Source organism: Melospiza melodia, chromosome 21 (assembly GCF_035770615.1).
Source record: "Melospiza melodia melodia isolate bMelMel2 chromosome 21, bMelMel2.pri, whole genome shotgun sequence".
Classification (NCBI taxonomy): Eukaryota; Metazoa; Chordata; class Aves; order Passeriformes; family Passerellidae; genus Melospiza; species Melospiza melodia.
This window is the reverse complement of record NC_086214.1, coordinates 7088442-7113835: the sequence shown is the minus strand read 5'-3', so window position 1 is coordinate 7113835 and position 25394 is coordinate 7088442. Positions and strand designations below refer to the sequence as shown.

General features: G+C 40.7%; 1 protein-coding gene across 1 annotated transcript in view; it reads right to left on the bottom strand.

Annotated features, from left to right (window-relative positions):
• Positions 1–25333, bottom strand: part of ZZEF1 (zinc finger ZZ-type and EF-hand domain containing 1) — a 60589-nt gene extending 35256 nt beyond the window's left edge. The window contains exons 1-23 of the mRNA XM_063174063.1: positions 24998–25333; positions 20827–20971; positions 19636–19830; positions 18622–18793; positions 16743–16942; positions 15523–15733; positions 13084–13200; positions 12694–12872; positions 11558–11656; positions 10403–10494; positions 9257–9405; positions 8606–8717; positions 6896–7111; positions 6294–6394; positions 5790–5959; positions 4897–5030; positions 4526–4596; positions 3973–4087; positions 3199–3358; positions 2136–2257; positions 1941–2051; positions 1125–1291; positions 521–602 (exon numbers count right to left, since the gene is read on the bottom strand). Of these exons, the coding sequence (XP_063030133.1) occupies positions 521–602; positions 1125–1291; positions 1941–2051; positions 2136–2257; positions 3199–3358; positions 3973–4087; positions 4526–4596; positions 4897–5030; positions 5790–5959; positions 6294–6394; positions 6896–7111; positions 8606–8717; positions 9257–9405; positions 10403–10494; positions 11558–11656; positions 12694–12872; positions 13084–13200; positions 15523–15733; positions 16743–16942; positions 18622–18793; positions 19636–19830; positions 20827–20971; positions 24998–25333 (3456 nt within the window). The remainder of the gene's footprint in view (positions 1–520; positions 603–1124; positions 1292–1940; positions 2052–2135; positions 2258–3198; positions 3359–3972; positions 4088–4525; positions 4597–4896; positions 5031–5789; positions 5960–6293; positions 6395–6895; positions 7112–8605; positions 8718–9256; positions 9406–10402; positions 10495–11557; positions 11657–12693; positions 12873–13083; positions 13201–15522; positions 15734–16742; positions 16943–18621; positions 18794–19635; positions 19831–20826; positions 20972–24997) is intronic.
• Positions 25334–25394: the final 61 nt, after the last annotated feature.

Here is a 25394-nt window from a genome sequence, read left to right as displayed (position 1 = left end):
AATGAATTCCCTTCAGCAACTCTGGGGTTTCAGTATTATGTTCTGGTCATAAAAGATCTAATTTCCCCCACCATCTCAATGAGAAACCCACAGTGCTAAGCAGGTAAAATTTCTATTCAAGAGCTTAATGAGCAATTTTATATTAAAAATTACAAAACCAGAAGAGCATTATCCCATTTGAGGATAGAGCACAGCCTCAGGAAGGACCACGCTTGTCCTATGATATAAAAACTTGCAAGGGCAGAGCAAGTTTTACACATGTATTATTGACAGTTAAACATTATTATTCCTTTTCATTTTAACTGATTGTTGATAACAGGAGCAAAGAGGAATTCTTTACTTATTCCCTCCTTCTATTTGCAGCATTTCAGACTTTCTTCCCCCATCTCCTGCCCCCCACCTAATAAACACACCCATGCACAAAAGCACACATCCTCTTACATAATAGGTTTCCACAGGAATCATAAGGACTTCCTAAGACTGGCTAAATAATTTGGTTCATAATCTTAAAGGTGCTCACCTTAGGCCATTTCTCAGTGCCAACCTTTGTATCGTAACGAGTTTTTGCCCCTCTGGCATCAGTAAACTCCAGGTAATCATACCTGTGAAAATTGCAATTCATTACTTCCAAATTTACTTTTTAATTTTTGGAGGAGAATGCTTTTGCTTCTGGATTTTCAGAAGTGCTGTATCTAAGTGTACCCTGTCACTTCTTTCTGAACTACATCTTCATGTGACTGCTAAGGAATTTATTTCATGTTTCAATGCAGAAGTTCTGCCATCCTGCAGTGCTTTGGAATTGATAATAGATGCCAAATCTAACATCTGGCAAATGCTTTAATTGAGAATGAGGGCAAAATAAGTACCACAAACATAAACTGTGGTGGTCACAGCATTATTATCAAACAGATCAAGGCCAAAGGAACCAAAATTCATATGAACAGCATGTCTGTAAATTTGCCAGGAAAGGTAGATTTCAGCACAAGGTCATTCAAAAATACACATTGTGCACTGTTCTGGAAAATAAAGAAATTGAAATGGCACGTGTGGAGTGCACATTGAAACATGAACTGCCCCCTCTGCAGACAGACACTGGAATTTAACACAGCACAAGATTAAATTACCTCCTTTCAGTTTCACATTTTTCATCAAATTCCACCTCAAAGTAAGTTGCCCCATGACACAGGAAGACTGAGACCTCATGGCAATTATTTTCATAGTTATGAGGTGATTCCATTGTCCAGGTTCTCAATACCACAGGCTGCTCCTGCTGCCAGCTTTCCATGTCTGTCTGTAAAACAGAAATGCATTTTTAGATACAAATGTAAGAAAAAAATAAATTACCACACTAGATTCTTGTGTCTATACTTTTAAGTTGCCAGATGTGCATGCAAATGGCATTTAAGAGGCTACAGCATTGATTTACACAGAAATTAGCTCTGAAGACATCCAGTCTCTTGGTAATCATAAGAAGGAAGCACTTCTAAAGCAAAACCCACCCAGTCCACTGGAGGAGACCCAGGAGGAGACTGTCTCACCCACAAGTGACTACGAGTCTCCAGTCATGACAAAGAGACACTGCATGACTAATGCAGATTTAAACATCTGTGCTACAGACATACAGAATTTATTTACATCACCACAAGCAGTCAAGCTAAAAATGTTAAGCATATATATTTTTAATTTGTTTTCCTCTTCACCCACAGAACCCTCTCCTTCCTATCTACCTTCCAGGCTGCTCACGCCATTTCCAATTTCTGACTTCTCTGCCATATCAGTAGATATGTTTCTCATTCTTCACTCAACATTTCATTACACACCCTACACTTCTAGGAGCTTTCTAGTTCTTTTCCAATGCTCACCAACAGAATCACCTCAGTTTTCTGTCTTTCTTGCAATTTTGTTTCAGACTGTTTAATAGTGCCCGTGTCCTTAGTTACCTTATGAGGTTCACTACAAAGGCTTTTCAGTGGTTCTATCAAAGTGCTGAATCCCTGTAGCAGAGTACAGTAGGGAATGTCTAAAGTGCAAAAATCCAACAAGAAGATGACCTAGGAGCAAACACAGGTGTCAGGAAATGCCAGACCCACAGCCATTCCTCCCAGGAACAGGATAAAATCCCACAGCTCACTCACCAGCTGACGAGTTGCCATTGCAAAGACAGAGCTACTTATTTTTTCAACTATTGTTTTGCCACTATATTGAGATAAAAGTGACTGCAAAATTGTTCTGATATTTGACAGGAACTGGCCCACATCTAAAGAGAAAAAAAAAAAGAATCCTTAATAGCTACCTTAAGGATTTGCTCCCACAATTCACTTTATCAGACATTAGGAGCATGGTGATGTGCACAAGGGCAAACACAGCAGGAAAGGATCTGCTGCCCCAGGGCTGCAACACCCAACACTTCAGAGAAGTTTTCTATGATATTTTTATTGTGGAAACAAGTCATGCTTATCAACAATATCACTGAAAAAATGGGTGATGAGTAATTTCATCAAACACTCCAAGATTGTTGCAACAAGCTCCATGTATCCAGTAGTCCCCATACACTGCTAAGAAATGCAGCTGAACTCACAAGTGAGGGTAGGAATTTTTAACTACAGCATAACTCCATTTTTAAATGTAAGACAGGAATACAGCAAATTTATATACAAAAAACCATAAATATGATGTAATTTTACATAAAATTACACATTTGTTATGTATTTGGCCCAATTAACTCAACACTGAGCTGCTGCATTATAAAAATCTAACACTCCTCCCCACAAAAAAAACCCAACAAAACCCCTTAGATGTACCCAGCTTCTTAACCAACTTCTTGCTATTACAAGCATCCAAGAAAGCACATATCACTATCCATGAGTTTACCAAAATATGGAATGCTATGGAATTAAAATGTTCAAATGAAATCCTGTAACTATTTGTTGGTTGGGTTTTTTTTCAGTATTTGGCCCCCAAAACTTACTGAAATCTTTCTGAAGATTCTCCCAATGTAAGATTATCAGTACAGCTAAAACTCCATGTTGCTCAATATGCCTACTAATTACTTCCTAGAGAGATTAAAAATGCTATGACAGTTCTGAGTATGCCTCAGGCAACCTTTGGTGATCCCTAATTACACTGCAATTTGCAAAATCACTTTTTAAAGTCCTGTATTGCCCCATATTTAATTCTGTATTCAATCCCAGCACTTACAATTTTTAAGTATTTCTACTGCAAGATCCTTGGCTGAATTATCAGTGCCTTTAAGCTGCAGATAGCACCAGGAAAGGAGGCTGCCCTGAACAGACCAGAATAAGGAAGACAAGACTGTGCCACTCTCTTGCTGTGCAACATCCAGCATCATCATTTCACACTGAAAAATAAGGAACAATAATGAATGTAATGGAGCTCCTCTGCTGCAGCATGACATACAGTATGCACCAAGTAAACTGGGATGGACACAATCATCCCACTCACCCCAAAAAAGATGAAATGTAAATGACAAGCAGCATGTAACACCCTGTAGCAAGTGATGGGCTTTGTTTTGATATATCACAACTTTAAATAGGAACAGCTACATATGAGTCACTTGATGTTCTCAGCACAGTTTTTCTGCATATGTAAATAACTCTCCTCCATTTCCACTTCCCTTAGTGACATGCCCAATCCCAGCCTCTCAAAATGGAATGATTCCTTCTGAATCCCAGTCTTTCCATAGAGTCTTTTCAATGCTATGGAAAAACACCACATCTTACATAGCTCATGCTGAAAAAACATTATTCATTTCCTACTCTACTAATATGAAATGTTAATGCTTAAAGGAAAACACTCAAATGATTGGAAAAGCTAATCCTACAGACTGCACAGCCATGATCAGGGGTATCCAGGACAGGGAAGCTGTTCCGCAGTATCCAAGGAAGCAGTTTGTGTTTGAGTGCCTACAAAACTCATGGCACAGAAGCAGGAGCAAAGAGCAAAGCCACTTACCTCTCTTGCTGCCACAAGCAGAAGGGTGTCCATGACTGACAATACTTCACTTATGTCAAAATTTGCAGAAACTCCTTTCTCTGGTAATAATAAGAGTCCACCTGGATCTTGATCACTACAAAACAAAGATATTCTTACTATTCAACAACAAGGAGTTCCAAACAGTTCCAAACCAGAAATTTAGTAGTTTTTGTGTCAGATGTGTAGAGATCCTACTGTGTAATTACAATGAAAATCAAAAGTTTGTGTTCTGATGACTCTAGACTAATTAAATCAATACCAACCATCAGCACTGACAAACAATTACTTAAAAAATTGGAAAACAGCCTAAGAACAATATACTGTGATTTCAGCACCAACCTTGGCCAATGTTTTACAGAGCTATTCAGTTAATAAAAATATTGATTAGTAGCATGTCCTTTCTAAACAACATTAGTTGATTACTACAGAGAATTATTGTTCAGGGAAGTAATGTTTCTAAAAAGGATTAAATACAAACTTATTAACAAATGTGGGGTATCAGACAAGTATTTTAAATTTCAGGATCCCTTACCTGAAGTGGGTACACAAGGATCTGAAGGCAAGATGTACAGATTGCTTATGTTCTTGCTCTGTGATGTTTTTCTAGAAAAGGAAAAAGATTTATTTTTATGATACATTCTGTTTTCCTCCTCTGTGACAAAGAATTCTAATTTCTGTGTTCTATTATTCATTTTTTGTAAGAAAGGCAGGGTTAGCTCCTCTTTCTTTGGATAAGCTGCAGAGAGAAAAGGGGCAGGGTAAAAACAGGCAAAGAAAAAAAAATAAGGCTTTTACTTGTATGGGACAAAGTATGTATTATTTGAGCATAACAAGTCAGATTTGTCCTCTTTTCTGCATAAAGAAAGCAGGCACTAAACAAACAATTTCTCATTCAATGTTTACCATCATGGTGAAGAGCTGGTGTCGCCTGGTCTGTCTATCTGGGAAAAAAACTGCTGCTCCACTGAGTAAGGTGTTCTTAACTTCCTCTTTCAGCATTCTCATTGGCATGAAGTTACTGTCCCCCATATCCACTACTGCTCATACAAAAAGGAAACAAAATTACAAGTTCTAATTAATACCCCATCTAATATGTTAGAGGCATAACTGAATTAAAGTTAGTCCACACAACTTCAAGCCCTCACAATCCCATTATACAGACAGAAAAGGAGGGGAAACTTTTTAACTTACAGCAAGAAAGATTCATATTAAGAAAGAATATATCTATTCACCAAGTAAATGAATTCTAGGAAGATTATAACTTGACACCCATCAAAGCTAATACAATTTTCATGATGTGACAGATTCTATGTAAAGTGTTTTCCCTCTAGCTTGCTTCTGCAGGAGACTCTTCAAATTACACTTGAATAGAGAGCATGCCACCCTACTTCCAATGAAATCTAATGTGTAATTCCCATTCTCTTCACTGGCTCCAGAATCTTCCCTGTGTCCCTGTAAACCTCACAGTCTACTCATGAGCTCATTTATACTGATATGCAATTCAGAAATAAATCAACCCCAGTAATATTATAGTCAAAGGATCACACTCCCTGGTGCTACAAGCAGGTGACACGTTCAAAAGGAGTTTTCTATTGCAGCTGTTTCCAGACTGTGTTGTCAGAAAATCTACAAAACCATTTCTTTGGGCCAAGGACAGTTTCTAGTGATAGACTAATGAGCACACACTGACCTGAAGGAGAAACAAAGGAACAGGAGCTGACTTGGCCTCTAGGAATGAGAATCTTTTCCCAAAATTTAATAGACAAAAGAGTCAATATATATTGAATAAAAATTACCTTCACACAAATGTCTATAAAGCTCTTCTGCAGCCTCTGTGTGACCAGCTGCTTTGCTCTGAGGAGCTTCTTGAGGTTTAGCAGTTTTATTATCTCCAGTAAGTACAGAGAAGCAGCTCTGGAGAAGCTGCAACAGCAGTGTTTGAGCAAAGATACATTCTTCCCTTGGGCTGTAAGAAGATACACAACAAATAGAAGAAAACACTAGAAAAGCAGCTCTTTTCACCAAATAAATATTGCTATGAAAGTCACCATTTCAGATAGATAAAAACCACTGAGTGGAGAGACATGGCCAAAGGAAGTGGAGCTACCAGCTCAACTAATCTACAGCTCAAGCTTCTACATAACTTCATAGTTAGAAGTCCATATGGCAGCAGTAGGGAAATGTTATTTATGTAAATGATGTAGTTTAGGAAGAACAAACTGCAGTACTAAACAAAGCATATTTTATTTATATACACAACGCTGATTAGGGCTTCAGCAGACTCTAAAGAAGAAACTTACTTTTGGTGCAGTTTATTGTAAAAATTCCAGAACAGCTGCAAATCAAGGCCTGTGAAATCTAAAAATGACTTGTATTTTAATCCACTCTCCTTCTGCTGAACCTTAGAAAGGCAAAGAAAACATAGGATTGCAAAGTTAAATCTATACAGAACACACTTATAAAACATAAATCTATAAGCACTGGGCTTAAAGAAAAGCACAGCCATCTTTCCTATAAATTTGCAGCTAACATGAATTCCAGTTTTTTCATGGATATTCTGGTGCCTAAATGTGGCAGTTTATGCTGAAACCTTCTTCACAGAATCCTCCCCTCTTTCTGGATCTCTAGGATGCCATCCCTTTTCTCCATCACCAGAACACTTTATAACCTCTACCTCTCCATCTAATTTAATTGGAAGTAAAAATCTTCAGCAAAGGTTTATTACTTCCAATTAAATACATAGAATTCTATTTTTCATAAATAATTTTTTTCCAAACATGCTTTTAACCTTTGTTAAGAGTACCCCAACTTTTCTTCGCCCGTTCACAACCGCTGTTTGCACACCCTTATTCCTTTCAGCCTGACAAAAAGAAGCTTATAAAACCTTAAGGAATAAAAATACCAGATCCTGTGCCAGCTGCTGGATGAAGTGAAGTGTCTTGAGGAGCAGAGTTGTGCCACAAACTGTGTCCTCCTCAGTTCTCCTGCACTGCAGGCAGCTCATGGTCCTGCAGGGCTCGTCCCGCAGGGGCCGCAGGTAGCCCAGAACACTGAGCCCTTGCACCCCGAGCCTCTCTGCTGAGTCTTGTCTTGTGCACAGGAACTTTATCATCAAGTACTGAATGGATACAAAAATAGCACAATATTTGAGTTTAAAAGCTGGTACAAATTGGGATTTTAAAAGGCATGAGTGCACAGAGGTGAGGATTGAAGAGAGAAGCCTTAGTCCCTTGTTGCGGCCATTTCTCTTCACAGAGAAAAGCAAGGCACAACTTCCCAAGAATATTTCTGGGATTCACGTTCTCTGAACCTCAGAGAAAGAAAAAAGAATTCTTATCTCATTTACTGCTCCTGTGTTGTTCACAAGTGGAATGCATTGTGGAAGACTGTTTACCTGAAGGGAATTGGTAATTAGATTCTGGTGTGAGTGTTTTGATTCGCTGACCAATTGAATCCAGGTGTGTGTGGGGACTGTGGGCTGACAGTCATGAGATTCTGGGCAGTGGAGTTCAGTTGGGTGCTTGTGCAGATTCAGTTTAGATGTAATATAATACAGAATAATATAGTATAATAAAGTAATTAATTAGCCTTCTGATATCCATGGAATCCTCCTTGTCATTTCCCCCTGCCACGGGGGCCACGTTTAATCCTATACCTTGTCTATCACCTCCAGAGGTTTAAAATACTGAGCCTCAGATTCAGGCTAAGTTTGATCTCTCCCTGCTTCCAAAAAGTCACAGGAATGGTTCTATGAACTCTACAGGTGCCTGCAAAGTTTGTCAATGCATTATCAGCTCATTCACTCTGCACACCCTGCTCCTCACTGCCACAGCTGCAGTATTCTTGCAGGTTAAAGAATTATTAGCTGCTTTTAAAAGCAAGCAGAGGATCAATATGTAATATTTATAATGTGCTTTGATCAGTCTGTTCTCAGTGAGGTGCAGAGCACAAAACTGAAGGAACAGCAAGTCCTGCTATCCACATGCACTGGTTACTCTGCAGCAGTCAGAAAAAATCCCAGCTGACACAACAATGTCACCAATTCTCTTAATTCCCACAGTGCAGATGGACTGGGGAACTACAACAACTGATTCCAGAACCATGATCTGAAACGCAATATTCCCTGTAAATGCACCAAGCACTTAAAATCAAAAGCATCTCCTGCCATTCTCAAAATGAAAGAGTCTCCATTCTCCAGGGACAGCAGCCTAACTGATGGAAATGCTTTATAATTATTTATCCACTGAAACAAGGATTGCAGAACCTGGTTCTGAAAGAATAAATGCTATGACTACACAGTAGTTAAATAGTCTAGATACTAGAATAAAGCATCAGTCATATTAAAACCAGTAATCTGCACATTATCACATAGCTTTGCATTAAATTTGACCATAAAGCACTCCTTTACTACAGATATATATATGCATACAGAGAAAAAGAAACTATTTCAGAGGACAAAAGTTCAATTATTCACTTAACTAGAAGCATATTCATTTTTTTCTCTGTACAGCAGAGTTCTCCCTCACAAGACAGAATTAGGTTTATTTCAGTTGACACAGAAAAGAGCTCCTGCTCATTGTGACTGGGCCAAGGGGTTTTTGTGGGTTCTTACTTGGGCAACTCTGCATCGCTGCATTTTGACATCGACTTCATCCCATTCTTCTTCTACTTCAAACCAGCCAATAGGATCATCATCTCCCAAATCATCACAGGAACAACTGCTTCTGTGTATAAAAGAATGCAATACACTTTGTAAAGAAAAATTTAGAAACATTGCAAAGTTGTTGATACTCCACCAAAACATATAGAGCATCTTATGGCTATTAAGATGAAAGACAACAGAAAGTTTCACAAACCCAAAACTATCATATGCAAGGTAAAAAAAAAAAAAAAAAAAGAAAAAAAATCAAGAAAATCTTTTTTGTCAGAGCCCCTTAAACTCCCCTTACTTCTAAGCAACAGTTCTGAAAACTGATTCAATACAACTTAATTAAAAATTTTCTGTTACCATTAATCTGCACCCCAAGTAGAAGGTTTATTTTGCTATATCCCTTTTATAACAGGTCTTTAAATCAATGGCTGACAACAACAGCTATATGCATATTTCATTCAACACATCAAATGGAGGCTCATTAAAATCAAACAATTAAATGATGCCCCATTTTTAAGTCACCTGGAACAACTCAGTAGTTTGAGCGGCATTGCAAAACAATCAAATATAACATTAATTTTCCATATATGCATGGCAAAAATCCATTTATACCTGGTTTTTAAAAACTGTTTGAATTCCCTCAGCTTCCATTTGTCGTAGCTCTCAAACCTTCTGAAGTGCTCCTCAGCATGGAACTTTTCTGAGGCGCCATTGTATGCAAACACCAGCCCACACTGAGCCCCGATGGCACCGCGCCGGACCTGAAGGGCAAAGCCACACAGGGCAGTCAGGAAAATAAAGAATTGTGGAAAGCAACCAGATCCTGACAATCCTGCTCTCTGGAACTGCACAGGAACATGAAATACATTTGAAGAAGTGTTATGAAAGCTTCTGTAATGCACTGAATTGAGATCATGCACATGGTTATTATTTACTGGATTTATGACCCTGCCAGCACCCTTACATTAACTAGAATTCCACATATTAATTAGATATATTATAGTTCCACATTTTATTTCTCATTTTGTTTTCCTTTTACATTTAAAAAAATCAACAAAACTAAAATCATGTTTCCTTATTAATATCACTACACTGCAAAACAACTCAGCTGCCTCTCCAACTCCACTTAAAATTTACTTGCCAGAAGTCCAGTCATGTTTAAATGTTTTTGACATAGAAATATGCATTGTTGCTCCAGGAATTAAATAATACTATAGTTTTGCCTTAAGTATATAAGGCAAATCAGCTGCAGAAACCTCACTGAAGTTTTGTCTTGGCCATGAGATCTAATCACAAGACCTTCTTTTGAAACCACGTAACAGTCACACCAAATGCAAATTACACTGGTGTCTCTAAACAGAATTTGAAATACCTCCATTTAATCTGAACTCACATGCTTTGTATCTTGACACCTGCTATTCACAGAGTCAAAAAGTTATTTTAAACATAAGATAAAAGACCTTGCATATAAATACACTTCAGCGAGAAACCACAAACCAAAGAGTCTCTGGCTTGAGATCTATATTGCAAGATACAGATAAAATCAATATAAAATAAATGTCTTTACTACATGCTTGTGGCTCCCTGGAACAATTAAAGACATCCTTTTCCGGAAGTTCCCTGACTTACACTGAAGAAAAACTCTAAAATAACAGTATTTCATAATGAATTTAAATTTCAGTTCATATTAAAAAATATCCAAATTCAATTCCACCACTAGGGGGAAAAAGTAAGTCTTCTACTTCAAAAGCTACATACCTTTATTCTAATTTGTGTCACTTGAAATGAAGATTCAGTTCCAGTAGAAAGAATGATACTTGCTCTGGTTTTCCCAGTTTCAGTAAGAAAACCTAAAGCAGCAGTGGGAACAGAAGGAGTCTGGATGAGTGCAAGGGTTAGAAAGAAAATACTGGGATTGTGGGATGAAGGGGGGGAAACAAAACCACAAAGCTTTTCCAGTGAAATGCTCATTAACAAATGCTTCCAAATAAAAGGGACTACTTAAAAGATTGTATTTTACACAGCACTCTCCAGTATCTCTCTGGGCACTGCAATATCTGCAGGAGCTTCAAGAATATTTTTTTATTAAAGTTTATTAGTAATTCCTAAATATTACTTTGGCTTGTGGCTCTATTCACTGAACTCAGTGAATAGTTCCCCAAACTGTAACCCACAAAACAACAGCAGACAAGCCACAAAATAACTAAAGAATAAACCCAAATAATGCACATGAACTAAGAGAGGTGTAAAATAAGCATTTAGAAAGTGCCTGATTTTCTGTCACAATGGCTTTCATTTACCAGTAGCACTGCACAAGACAATAAACTATTAAAAAAAAAAGATTAGGTGGCATTTCACTTAAAAAGGAGGTCAAGAAACACAAATCTCTTTGTTTAGGTTGTATCCAGTACATAAAAGCATTGCATTAACAAAGAGAGGCTTTAAGAGAGAATTAATAGGTACATGCAGTGAGAATTTCAATGATTTCTACAAACTGTCTCCCATCAATATTTGGAAAACTAACAGTGATTCATTACTTCAACCCACAAAGTTTGCTCTAGGAGAATATTCCCTGTGACAGCTCACTGCTGACTTCACATAGAATATTAACAACTCTCTCCAAAATCCAATCTTTTTGTTTGGTTGGCTTGTTTTGACAATAAATTGCTTTATGAGAAATCTACAGTGTTGCAAAATCGAATTTATATACTGTTTTAGTTTGGGTTCTTGTTTGTTAGTTTACTTTTTTTAATTACAAATCTTCCATAGCATAAAACTATAAAGAAACAAATATATACAAGTAAATATGGAACACCACCACAGCATTGTTAACAATCATTATGTTTGGTGGAATCATCTAACTGAAATGATTTTCTGATTCTAATATTGTGGATTTTAAGTCCAGGCTCTTACCATCCCCAGTCCATGGCTCCACAAGGAGGTTTTCAGGCCCTGATTTATCTTCTTTTCCCTTTACATCACATGCTTGCAGAGTGAGTCTTAAAGGCTTCCCTAAGTCAAAAAAATCAACAGGTTTATCAAATTCATTTAAAATGGTAAAATAGATTTTCCATAATTCTTCGTTCAGAAAAAAAAAAGGAAAAAAATTACAATACTATGAGATTTTTACCACTGTCAGACCCAAAAAAGGGGAAGGAAACTGGAATATGAGAGATACATTAATCTAAAGTAGTTGGAGTTTTAGATACAGACAGAAGGGCAATGCAGTTCATGACAATTAATGTTCCTTTAACTGTTGCCACACTTTGGAATTCACAGTCTATGGAAAATCACTTGTCTTACAAAAGGCATTAGTTACTCTAGGGAAAACGAACCAATTTTAAAATTTTTGAAAATAAACATCAATAATTATAAAATAATCCATGTGTTCTTTGGCACAAGACAAGAAGTACTGAAAAAACAGACTAAAAGGCAAATAAAGGGTCTTCATGAATTCTTCATGAGAGACTAATGAGTATCTCAGCAGTTGATACCTGAGAAAATACAGATTTATCAAACAAGTCCAGCAAATACAGCAAAATCACCACCTCATGCCAGGCCATGAACAGCTTTACACTCATGAAACACTCAGATTATAAAAACTTCATTTTAACTCATCTTATAAAAGTGAAAAAAAAGAGGAAGAACCATAGAGAGATGCTAATGGCATTACATTTAAAATGCATCTTAAATTTGTACATGCCTGCAGGAGAGAGCACTCACAGAGGCTCAGTCACACAAACAAATGTTTTACTGGAAGAAGAAAAATGCTTCCTGTCATTTGCCTTTTAAGCCACATAAACACCATCATCACCATGCTGATACAGGGGCCATGATCTACAAAGTTCATCTTTTCTCTCTTGGTTTAACTCTTTAATTACAAAAAGCTGATCAATCACCAACTTTTTGGGCAGTTCAGCTGCTAGGCTGTGATTTCAGCGCGAGTTTTTAATTAAGAAGGTTTGTATGATTTTAAAACCCACCAAGTGGAACAACTCAAAGCTGTATGTTGGCTTAAGGCTGTGAAGGATGCAGGATTGTTGCATTACCATATTTATAGAGCAGGTTCTGTCTGACTGCTGCCATGGAGGAGATCAGGGAGGAAGCCTTGTATGGAGTGTCCAGGTGATCAGTGATGGCACAGAGGGAATTCAGCACTTTGGCAACACTGCCCCGGGCTAAGGCAAAGGCCAGGAGTGTCAGCTCCACCTCTGGGGTAGTACAACAACTGGGAGCAAAAACAGCAACAGTGTGAAAACAAAAACTGGGACATTCTGTTTTTCAATAAAGACAAACTGCCACAGAACCTCCCAGGTGCATGTTTGTTGGTGCATTTGTATTTTTCATGATACTTAAAAAAGAGCATGTGAGTAAAGATGTAAAAATTTGATTTGCACTCTTCCAAACCACTTCCCACTGAATCAACCACACAAGCTCACCTTGTTATTCTGATAAGGAAGCTATCTACTTCTTCCAAAACATTTGGTGATAAGAAGCTTGAAAAATCTGTGGAGCCTGGGGTTAGGGATAGAGGTGGCATGTGCTGCAATGCTTTCCTAGGAAAAAATAAAACATAATGTCAGGAAACCAGGCAGAATAGGAGAAAAGAGCTTCCTAATGTGAATGAGAGGCTTGAATCTTCATGCTTTGTGTGGGCAGGTCTCTGCAAATTGCTTCTGAGTGCACTAAATCTATTTACACAGAGATTCTCTTCAAAAGGGAACAACAGTATTGCATTCTAGGCAGGGAAAGTTCAATGACTGCTGGGTAATCTTGAGTCTAGTCTCAATCTCAGATTTAATGAGACAAACATATCAAGGAGATTTAAATTAAATCTGTGACAGCATTAGAAATAGCTTAGTATCCAACATTGCTTCATTTTAACTTGGTCCAGAATTGAGCAAGAGCCTGTGAACAAAGAGAAAATTGATTTGAAATTCCCTCAGAAGAATAAGAGAAACTAAGAGAGACAGTTGTTAGCTCAAATCAGAATTATTCTGAATTCCCAAAGCTATTGTGATAACCCCTGAAATTACAAATTCTCAAGCAGTTTCACCAACATTATTCTATTCAATACTAAAGCTTTCAGTATTACAGTTATTCCATCCAATTCTAAAGTTTGGGGTTTCTGCTTTATAATTCTAAACAGTGAATCTAATTCCTGAAAGCATGATTTTAGTCAGGATACTACTACTACTACTACTACTACTAATAATAATAATAATAATAACAACAATAATAATAATTTTTCAATGCTTTATTAGCTCAGTGTTCATGTTCTATTTCTAAAAAAATCTCTAAACTTCACCAAAATTGAAGGCCCTCAGTTTCAGCAGAGCCTACAACTTTGGGACTATGAGCATGTATGAAGCTATCTAAACTCTGAAGAGATTTCACAGATAACATAAATTAAAAGATAGGCTTAGTGGACTTTAGCCTACAGGATTCATTAACCTAATGAGAGCCCTGCTCTTCAGTGTGGTGACACTGTGCTAACTGAGCTCTGTAAAAGCTCATGTGGGTGTGGAGAGCTTTTATTGGGATTCCAATCCTTCAAGTCATCCAGCAGAAGTGCTTGGCAATCTAACAAGGAAACGTTACACAGAAAATGGTCAACCACCACAAGCAAACATTTGCATGGAGATGGTGCAAATACTCAACTATATCCCCATAAAATGCATGACAAGTAGAAATCTGCAGAAAATTAAACTAAATTAAGCTTCAGTCCTAAGGGGAAGATGTACATTTTATTGATTATTAATACCAGACAAGAAAAATGAATCAATTTTAGGCTGCTCAAAGTCATTACAAGTAAATGGATCAGTAGAAAATTTATTTCAGTGTCCATTAAGTCATGGCTTAACAACTAGACTAGATGAACAGCCAGGAGAATTTCACTTGTTCTAGTACATGCAAATGGATAGAGGAAAAACATCCAAATCTGAACAATGAGACAGAAAAAGCTGTTTAAACACCTGAAGGGAGTAGAAACCAGTCACATACAACAGATTGCTTCCTAAAGCCACAAGTATTTTTCTAAAAAAATGAAGAAGTAGCTAAAATCAATTAAGTCATGGTTTAACAACTAGATTAGATGAAACAGCCAGAAGAATTACACTTGCTCTAGTACCTGGAAAGGGACAGAAGAAAAACATCAAAGATCTGAACAATGAGACAGAAAAAGCTATTTAAACACCTGAAGAATGAGACAGAAAAAGCTGTTTAAACACCTGAAGGGAGTAGAAACCAGTCACATACAACAGATTGCTTCCTAAAGCCACAAGTATTTTTCTAAAAAAAATGAAGAAGTAGCTAAAATCCATTTGTGGTTTAATGACTAGATTAGATGAAACAGCCAGGAGAATTACACTTGTTCTAGTACATGGAAAGGGACAGAAGAAAAACATAAAAAATCTGAACAATGAGACAGAAAAAGCTGTTAAAATACCTGAATGAAAGGAGTAGAAACCAGTCACATACAACAAATTGCTTCCTAAAGCCAGAACTACTTTTCTAAAAAAATGAAGAAGTAGCTAAAATCCATTAAGTCATGGTTTAACATCTAGATTAGATGAAACAGCCAAGAGAATTGTTGAATTGAAACAGCCAACACTTGTTCTAATACATGGAAATGTACAGAAGAAAAACATTAAAAAATCTGAACAATGAGACAGAGAAAGCTATTTAAACACCTGAACAATGAGACAGAAAAAGCTGTTTAAACACCTGAACAATGACAGAAAAAGCTGTTTAAACACCTGAATGAAGGGAGTAGAAATCAGCCACCTACAACAGATCGCTTCCTAAAGCCGCGAGTTTATTTTTTTTCAAAAATACCAAGTAGCTCAAATCACACCCCATGTAGGTTTGGTACTCACTGAGTATTCTGTAGAATGGTGTGAACAAATGCTGGGTTGGTTTCCATGGAAGCTGTCACCAGAGAGGTCAGCAGGGACCAGTACCAGATGGCCGAGGCGTCACACACGGACACTCCCACCTTCCTCACGCGCTGGTAGCCCACGGCCCGCAGCCCGTGGATCCTGGTGTCACAGCCATCACTAAGGCAACGCTTGATGTTTATCTGTACATCTGTCAAAAAAACAAATCAGAATTTTTTTTTTCCCATTTCTTCTGCTAGATTAGAGTTAGAAGAATAGATATTTTAAATATTGAATTAGCGCGGGAGCTCTTGGAAGAGTAATGGAACAGCGCTGCTTGATATGAACAAGCACACACCCTCTGATCTGCAAAATTTACCCTTTCCATCAACAACCTCTGCATCCATTACAGATTCTATGGCTAGAAACTAGGAAAAAATGTAATAAAATATCCTCAAAGTGGAAAATAGATTATTTCACCAGTACCTTCCTACCTAGATACACAGGAAGTGTCTTGGAAGCAAGTGGTTGTGGAGATAATATGGAAAAGGAGCAAAGTTTAAAGTTACATAAAAATTTTCACACAAGTTCTTGACCATTTTGCACAGATGGCATTGTCCTCATTACTTCTGAGGAACAACATCCTTGCTGCCCACTTCTGTGGCAGTGAAAGCTCCTCTCAGGGAAAAACATCTTTTGGAACTGAAGGGACAAAATTTCTGAAGCTGCAGAAACCATCTTAGGAAGGAGCAGTTTTTCTTGATTCCAATATAGCACCCACAGAGCTACCAGAATCAAAAATAACACTATTTAAAAGCATAAAACCTGCCTTACATTGGAGCAATTTCAGAATTTCAGTACTGAAAAAAAAGCAGATTTTTTGCTAGATACTATAAACCAACATATGCTTTCACTCCGCAAGCAAGGATATTTTGAAACTGCCCCATGTTTTCACATTGAAAGGCTAAAATTGCATCTTCAGTAATTTTTCTCTCTTCAACCCTTAGCCCACACTACAGAGACCACAAGAAAGGCTTGGAAAACTCTCTTACAGGCTAGAAATTAAACCAGAATTAAAACAATTCCTCTGACCCAAGCACAAGGCCCAAAGTGTCACCCCTGATGAATGACACTTCCACACATTTCTCCATCGTCTACCCAACCTTTCACCTTGCCAAAAGCACCAAAGCAGAATCCCAATGGTATCTTTATTGACTCACACATCTGACTAATGTTAGCGTTTTCCAACAGAGTTACGTAGCCAGTGATATTGCTTGGAATGTGAACATCTCGGACCTCCTGGAGACTGCTGGCATTCCTCCCCACTGCCACTGTGACCTGCTGTGGCATGTAACTCTGGTCATTAGCTGCCACTGCAATGGACAGGTGTCTCAAAACCACATCTGGTTTCATCTTTAAACTGCAAAGCAAAAAAAGAGAAAATGGTTCTTGAAAAGAGAAGTTAAGTCAAGCACCGTGCTTTTATTATTATTTACCATAATATTATACATGTGCATATATAAGAGATATTATATTATTATTCACTCATTTTCCTCCTCTACAAACACAAATAAATCCTCTGAAATTTACCCAATGCTTCACACGTGTTCTTAACCATACCATGGTGAACGAGTTAAAAAAAAACTGATTTAGAGAACAGTTTCCTCTGAGAGACTGTAGAATTTTCTATTTATATTTTCAACTGAGAATTCATTCCTCAAGAATAAAAATGCAATGTTAATAATGACCAAAATGAGATTTTTTTTTTTCTTTGAAGCACGCATTCTAAGATCTAACACTGAAAAAACCCACTAAATATTTCTGTTTCATTGAGCATTTTTGTTTCATGGAACTTCCTGGACAGTGGCAGAATGTTTCTATTCAAGTACCAAACACTGCATCTGTATTACAGCTTGGAAAGCTTCACTATACAACAAGACTGTGTGTCACCACAGCAGATACAGGCATTTTACAGGTGACCTTTTATTTGGCAGTCAAATTTTAAATTTTATGCAGAGATTACTGACTTCTGCTTTTAACCCAGCTGTTTTCAGTTACACCTGTATTGGGTTTGTGTGACAAGGTTTTAAGACTGGGGGGCCTACAGGGTGTGAGAAGTTGCTGGAAGCTGGACCTTTGTCCCCATGGGGAGAGTAGTGTGCACTGGAGGAGGTTTGCTGGCAGGATTTGTGGTCCCATGGGGGATCCATGCTGGAGCAGCCTCTTCCTGAAGGACTGAGCCCCTTAGGGGCCACTCACATAAGGTCTGGACTTGGCAATCCTTGGGGGTCCCTTCCAACTCAGTATTCTGTGATTTTGTAAGGACCCACACTGGAGCACTTTGAGGGGAACTGTCTCCCATGGAAGGAACCCTACACTGGTGCAGGGAAGCAAGTGAGGAGTCCTGCCCCTGAGGAGGAAGGAGTGGCAGAGCCAGCATGTGATGAACTGAGTGCAGCCCACACTCCCCATCCCCCTGTGCCTTTGGAGGGGAGGAGATAACTTCTCTTCCCTTTTTCTCTAAGCCTGGGAAGAAAATTTGCTTTTGTTTCTCCTAAGCCCACCCTGATTTAATAAATTCCCTGAATCAAGTCTGTGATGGTAGCTGGTGAGAGAGCTCTCCCTGCCCTTGAGCCAAGACCCTTTTGTTACATTTTCTCCCTCCTGCCCAGCTAAGGAGGGGAGCCATGGAGCAGCCTGGCATTGAGGCAGGATCAATCCAGCCCACCCCCTGGCTGTGAACCCAAAGCCCTGAGCTCCCCCAGCCCTGAGCTGACCCAGCCCTGGGCTCCCCATGCCCTGAGCTCCCCATGCCCTGATCCCCCCCAGCCCTGAGCTCCCCCCAGCCCTGAGCTCCCCCCAGCCCTGAGCTCCCCCAGCCCTGATCCCCCCCAGCCCTGAGCTCCCCCCAGCCCTGAGCTCCCCCAGCCCTGATCCCCCCAGCCCTGAGCTCCCCCAGCCCTGATCCCCCCCAGCCCTGAGCTCCCCCAGCCCTGAGCTCCCCCAGCCCTGAGCTCCCCCAGCCCTGAGCTCCCCATGCCCTGATCCCCCCCAGCCCTGAGCTCCCCCAGCCCTGATCTCCCCCAGCCCTGGGCTCACCGGATCCAGTGGGAGCGGGCACTCCCATCTGACTGCCAGAAGGACGAGGTTTCTCCGTTCGTCATCTTGTCGATATCGGCGGAATTGGAGGAGGTCTCGATGTGTGTGTAGCACTTTGTGACAGACTTCAGCTTGTCTGACTCCTGGTTACCATTCAGATCACTGGGGTATTCTGCAAAGAAACTCAGAATATTTTTCTTTGGCCTGTTTTGAGTGTTGTTATACCTTTGTAAGAACGATCTCACACAAATGAACTTGTTGGCACAGAACACAGCCCCTGAAGGAATGTTTCTGACAGGAACTAGGAGACAGCAAAGTTTCATTTCAGAAATTGCAATAATCTCCACCTACCACTCTCTGTATGAAAACAACTCCATTCCCTGGAGTTCAATAGCCTTTATCTACCCCTTTCATTACTGGCTTCAACACTGCTTTATTATTTTTGTACCCAAATACAAACAGATGAAAGGCAAAATAAATTACAATGGAGAAAACTTCAATTCATGTATTTGAGGGAAAGGACAAAGCACTCTCTTTCCCATATAACTTGATCTGTTTCAATAGAAGTGCAGAAATCTGAAAATATCTAGTCAAGCTGTAAAGAAAAGGAGCCCTCCCTGTAGGGACCAGGCCAGTCCCATCAGAGATACAGTATAAGATTAATCACCTCCAGCCAAAAATGATAAAGTATCTTTTAGTACTGAACAGTCAACTCCATAAACATCCACCTTCACATGGAAACTAAGTTTCTAGCAACTAGTAGAGATATTTGACTGAACACAGAATATCACAAATGAGTAACCATCAATTCTGAAACAGGCCAGGAGAAAGATAAGAACATTCCGGAGTGTTACTCAGATTACTGAGTAATTCAGAAAAATCATTTATGCGCTTTAAGAAACCAACAAAAATCCACAGAAGCACGCAGATCGACTTCATAATAGCCAAGAAAGCTTTTCATTTTATCTGTAGCCTGTTTGTCACACCCTGCAAACGAAGGGAAGCACTGCACACCTCTCTCCTTGAGGAGCAGCCGATCCAGGGAGTCCTTGAGCACGGAGGAGCGCATGGTGCAGATGTTGTTGAAGTACTCCAGCACGGGGTAGGGGATGGCAGTGCTGGAGATGCGGTTCCTGTGCAGGAACCTCAGGATCATCGAGGCGTGAAGGCCCAGGCGCTCTTTGGACTCAGAAAATATATCAATGAACCCTAGAGAGAGACAGCATTTCCTCAGGCACCACAGTGTGAGAGGGATGGAAAACTATCAGAGGATGTAGCTCAACTCTGCAACTTCTACAGCAGGGAAATATTTTTGCCAGTGACTTGAAATACCTGAAGGTATTCAAAACAATTACCAAAAATCTCACGTTCATTTTGCTGCCCCAAACCCTTACCTTCAAAATCTAAGTGAAGCAGTTGCTACTTGGTTCTCTACTTGTAGCTCACTCACCCTGAGCTACACTGAGCTTTTCCCTTTGGAATTGTGGATTATTCCCAATGCTTTCCACAAGCTTGATGAGAAATGTCAGCTCCTGAGCACTGGTACCTGAATCCCAGTGCATGTACATCCATAGAACAGCACTCTGTAATTCCCCCCTCTAAATTCTCTGCAGCAAATTCTAGTGTTTCTTGTCTGATCCTTTAAGGCAAATCCTCTTTAGCCACTTATCATCAAATGCTTGGAAAGAAAGCCAGTAACTGACACTTATCCCAGAAATCAAATTCTGGAAACTGGCACTTTCTGAACTATAAACCATAAAACCTGAATCATGTTTTATCAGGATTTCAAATGCTGAATAACAATATAATAATAATAATAATAAAATATGTGACTCATCCCCTGGAATAGACTCCATGGAGGATTTATTCCTCCAGTTACCAAGTACAAGGCTGCATTAGCTGGGCACTCACCAAAATTCTGAATTTTCTGTCTGTGAGATGAACCAAATAGGGGTAAGACACTCCCCAGTGACACACAGAAGGAAAGAGTGGTTATTTGTGAAAGGAAGTTCTGCATGCAATTCTGGGAAATGTTTAATTTACAACAACTCCACTTGCTTGACACTAAAGAACCAAGAACCTTCTGGAGAATGGTTTTGATAAGATTAGGACAAGCAATGCTATTAAAGCAATTTATTGAAGCAGCACCTTTTTTATGGGGCTGGGCTTGGGAAACCCTTTTGTTCCAACACTCTGCTCTCATACCTGGCACCAGTGAACAAGCTTGCAGTTGCCTGATTACATGGCTCAGCTCTCCCTGAAGATTTGCTCCACTAGAATTCTTGAGAGCCTCCAGCATATTCTCCACATCCACAGTGCCATCTCCTTCAGCATCAAATTGTGCAAAGGCCTGAAGAGTAACCAAAAAATTTTATTTCAGCATATTTCCTTAAAGCAAGATATTTCATAGAAACCATAGCAACAAAAGTTGCAACACTGGTAAAACAAAATCAAAAGAATCCATTCCCCAAAGTATTGGATTCATGGTAACAGGAAGCAGGCTGGCTGGAAATCTGCAGTGTTTAGCAAGTTTGAGGGTATTTGCACTGCCTTGCTATAAAAGTCATGCTTAGGTGGAGACAGCCCATCACAACCACCAGTGAATCAGCAGGATCCATCCAGGGGTAGCTGGGACTGGAAGGAAGGTGAGATTTGCTTAGCAAAAAGCTCCTCAGCTGAAGGGTGGTTTGGTTCCAAAAGCCACACCTTCCATTACTCATCACTGCTGCATCCCTCTCTCACTGCATCCACTCACATTCCTCCAGGGGTTACATAGTTTCTTTATTCAAGAAATTGTCCTAAGAACAGTAATATTTTTTATTTGATTTTTCCTTCCATAAACTGTCCTCCTACACCAAAGATCAGTCTAATATAGTTTGTCTCAGTGTTTTTGAAAACAAAGGAGAGAGTTAGAAAAGGGTTGGGATTTTTTTATTGAAGAGAACCACTGGCAGCTTTATTAACTTTGACCTTAATAAAAATTTTAATATAAAAAGTTGTGTTGTGTTGAGCATGTACAAAAAGTAACTCACACAGCATTTCACAACTTTGAACTAACAAATGTACAAGGTATTTTAATTCAGCTGAGCCTGTAAATCAGAACTAAGCTCATAAATGTAACTAATTAGCTATTTCAGACAACTCATGATTCAGTGACACACTACTATTAAAATCTGGCTACATTTTCACAATTAGATTTTATTTTGAAACAAATTTATGTTTAACTGCTAAAAATGGAATCTGTTCCAAAAGAGAAATCCAGTATTTCAGGAACATGCACCTTTTTCATATAAACTGGGAATGCACTTACAAAAGCTATTTCTTTACAAGCAAGACTTGAGTCTCCCTGTCCTGGACTTTGTATTCCAAGCTGAGCCACACAAACCAAGCAAATCTGGTCTCTGAGGACAGATGATCTCACAGGAGTCTGAGTCAAGGGCTTGCTGCTGCTCAGGAGGAAGTTCCTGCTTCCCTCTCTTGGTTTGCTCCCTGGTTATCAGACCTGATGTGCCATTAACAGCGCTGTCCTAGAGAGGAGCAGCCTGAAATGATTAGCTCAAAATAACCTGCCAATTAACCATGGCATAATTACAGCAGTAAAATGAGAGCAAAGTCCTCACAAGACAACAGAATTGAAACATAGTTTTAGCTGACTAAAGCTCTCATGGCACTTGTGTGGCACAGAGCTGCATTTGAGCTTGGAAACTTTAGAGTGTTATTATACACACAGCTGAACCCAAGCTAATAATGAGCACCTTTAAACAATTATTTTGAGCAGCAAAGCTGGTGCTGAGCATCCAGCAGGCACCAGGACCAGCCCAGCCCAGGCACTGGGCAGGTCCCAAAGCAAAAACCCAACACCTTTGCTTGAGGACAACAAGCCAGAGGGAATTCATTCTAACAGACATAGCTCAGTTGCCCAAACAATTCAATGTACAGATTCACACCACACCATTCTCACCATTTTTTCTCATACCTGAAGTGAAACTGCACAATTGCTAAACTACAAATTGCACACGTTTTGTGATGTTACTGGTGACAGTAAAACACAAGGCAACAAGGCTGAATCTGCTGACACCTATGTTAAACAAATTTTTATACTCTCACATAAGGAGGCATTACTACATATATGCTTTTCTTCACAGCTTAATGCAGTATTGTGTTATCTTATTTTTAAACTCTTCCTCTGATCTCAGGAGATTGCACCAAACCTAGAACTCTAAAATTATTAACTGTTCATTATAACGTAAACTCTGTATTTGATAAAAACCATACATAATTTCCACTGCTGTCCTACGTAACGGGGGAAGAAAACAGTGGGGGGAAAAAAGAGAGTGTCAACCAGTACTCAAAGAATTTTTGAGCTGTGTGCAGGACTGGACATGAGACAATTCAGCAGCAGCCTTACACAACCCAGCTCATCCTGCTCCTAAAGAAATGCAGTAACTCCACACAGTTCAACCCTGAACATGAAGAAGCATGTGAGAAACATCTTCCTTAGGAAATGATGGGTGAGAGGGTTGCTTGGAAATATGACACATGGAAAAATCAGCCCCTCATCTCACAGCTCAGGAGCTGGATGGCACAGCAAGGTATCTGAAAGGTGACCTGGGAGCACTTCATGTTTCACCCTCTGCTCTCAGCAGAACTGCAGCATTAATGGGTACATGACATGACAACTGCTGAAGCAGTACCAAGAAGGATTCAGAGGTTCAGTTCATACAGAACACGGATTTTGCGTTTAAACGTTGTTCATAAAACATTTGAAGGCTGTGCCCAAAGCCCTGCACTGAGAAGATCAAACCTGGGCTGTGCCAGACAGGACCCCAGAGACATTAAAAGGTGAAACCTATGGAGCTGCCACCCCTAAACTGACTCCTCAGTGTGAAAGGAAAGCTCAAACAGCACAGCTGATGGGTTAGTGCCAGAAATGATGACATCAAGGTTTTCCACAGAACTCTCAACATCTCAGCTTTGCAGGGCAGATGTGACCACACATCCGTGGCACGCTGAATCCTGTGACAAACTTTTTCCCCGCTCCCTGGAGCAGGAAATGAAGCCAAAACAAATAGATTCCTCATGCAGAGGAGGACGTGAAATACAGACAATCCTCAAAATATTCCTGCAGCCCACAAAGCCCAGCTGTTTGTGCCAAAGGAAGAGCCCTAATGGACCCATTTCAGCCTTGCTGCTGTTACAAATGAAGATGTGCTCGTTACTGGCTGTTCTTGTGAAGGACTGCAAGTGGAGGCAGCATTTCACCGAGCTACTTAAACCAGTCTGGTGAAAACACACCTATCTGCACATGAAATGAATCTCCTTCCAGTTTCCAGAAGCCTTGTTCACCTGTCAGCAGTGATCTGAGGCGTGTGTGTGTGATTTAACAGTTTACACAGTTGTTCTGCTACTCGGGAGCACAACAAAGCCAGCAGGAAGTGACTGCTGAGCTCAGGAACTGCTTGCACTCAGGAATTCAGACACAGCCACTTTCTCAAGTGAGTGTGGAATTCCCAACAGGGTGTTCTGCTGCAGTCTGGATTGCTACAGAGCAAAGCTAAAGTGTGCTAGACATTAAATTCTCCATGTCATTTCCCACAGAAGGGGAAAACTAGAAATCCCAGCAGAAAGGAAAACTACTCTCTTCAACCATTAAATACTGACCATAACACCTTCTGCCTGTGGAAGGGGATCTCCGTTACATCACTTCCTTACAAGTTTTCCAAAAGTCCTACTTTACAATAAAAGAAACGCTTGACAATTTCATTGATGCTTTTAAAAAGCTACAATAAACTCCAGCGTGGTAAACTTTGACTCGCTGATAACGCTAGTAAGTATCAAGAGGAATTACTCAGGCAGGATTTCCTTTCCTACCCGTGTTCCCACCACACCTGCAGCTCTCAGCGGCACCAGCGGCAGCAACAGCAGAAATATTGCTGTAAAAACCCATTTTATTCTTCAGTGGCCGCTGAGCATGATCACTGATAACTGACATAAGTTTTTTTTAGAGGGATATTGGAAGCTGACAGGCTGTCCATCAACAGCAGCAGCAGCAGAACCCTCTGGCCTGGCCATCCCCACGTACCAGGACGCGCGTCCGGGGTCTCCAGGGTTGTGTGGATGGCCACGGAGCCGGGCTCGGGGACACCGACCCCCAGCAGCACCCCGAGGTTCCCCCGGTGCAGATCACGCCCCTGCCCGCACAGGCGGATCCCCGGGGGGATCCCCATCCCCGGCAGTGCCCAAGGCCGGGCTGGACGGCTCAACCCGCTCTGTTGGAAGGTGTCCCTGCCCGTGGCAGGGGCTGCAACGGGACGGTCCCCGAGGTTCCTCCCCGCCCGAGCCGTTCCCGTTCCCCGCGGCTCCCGGCCGCTCTCACCTCCTCGCTCTCGCCGCGGGATCCGGCCGCCAGCCGGGACACGCTCTCCAGCACCTCGCAGAACTGCTCCAGGCTCACGGCCTCGTCGCCGCGGCTCAGCCGCTCCTCCAGCCATCGCACCAGCGCGCTGTGGTGCCGCGACACGAGCGGCTCGGGCAGGGCCGCCTCCCGCAGCCGCGCCGTGGCCTCCCGCAGCCGGGCCTGCTCCAGCAGCACCTCGGCCGGCGGCAGCGCCGGAGCGGCCGCGCCGGCTTGGGGCGCGCCGGCCGCCCCCTCCATGCCCTCTTCGGCGCCCTCCTCCTCCTCCTCGCTGCTGTGGCTCGCCGCCGTCCCCATGAGCCGCTCGGGAGCCGCTCGCAGCCGCCGCCGCCGGTGCCGCCGCCGCTCCCGCCGGTCC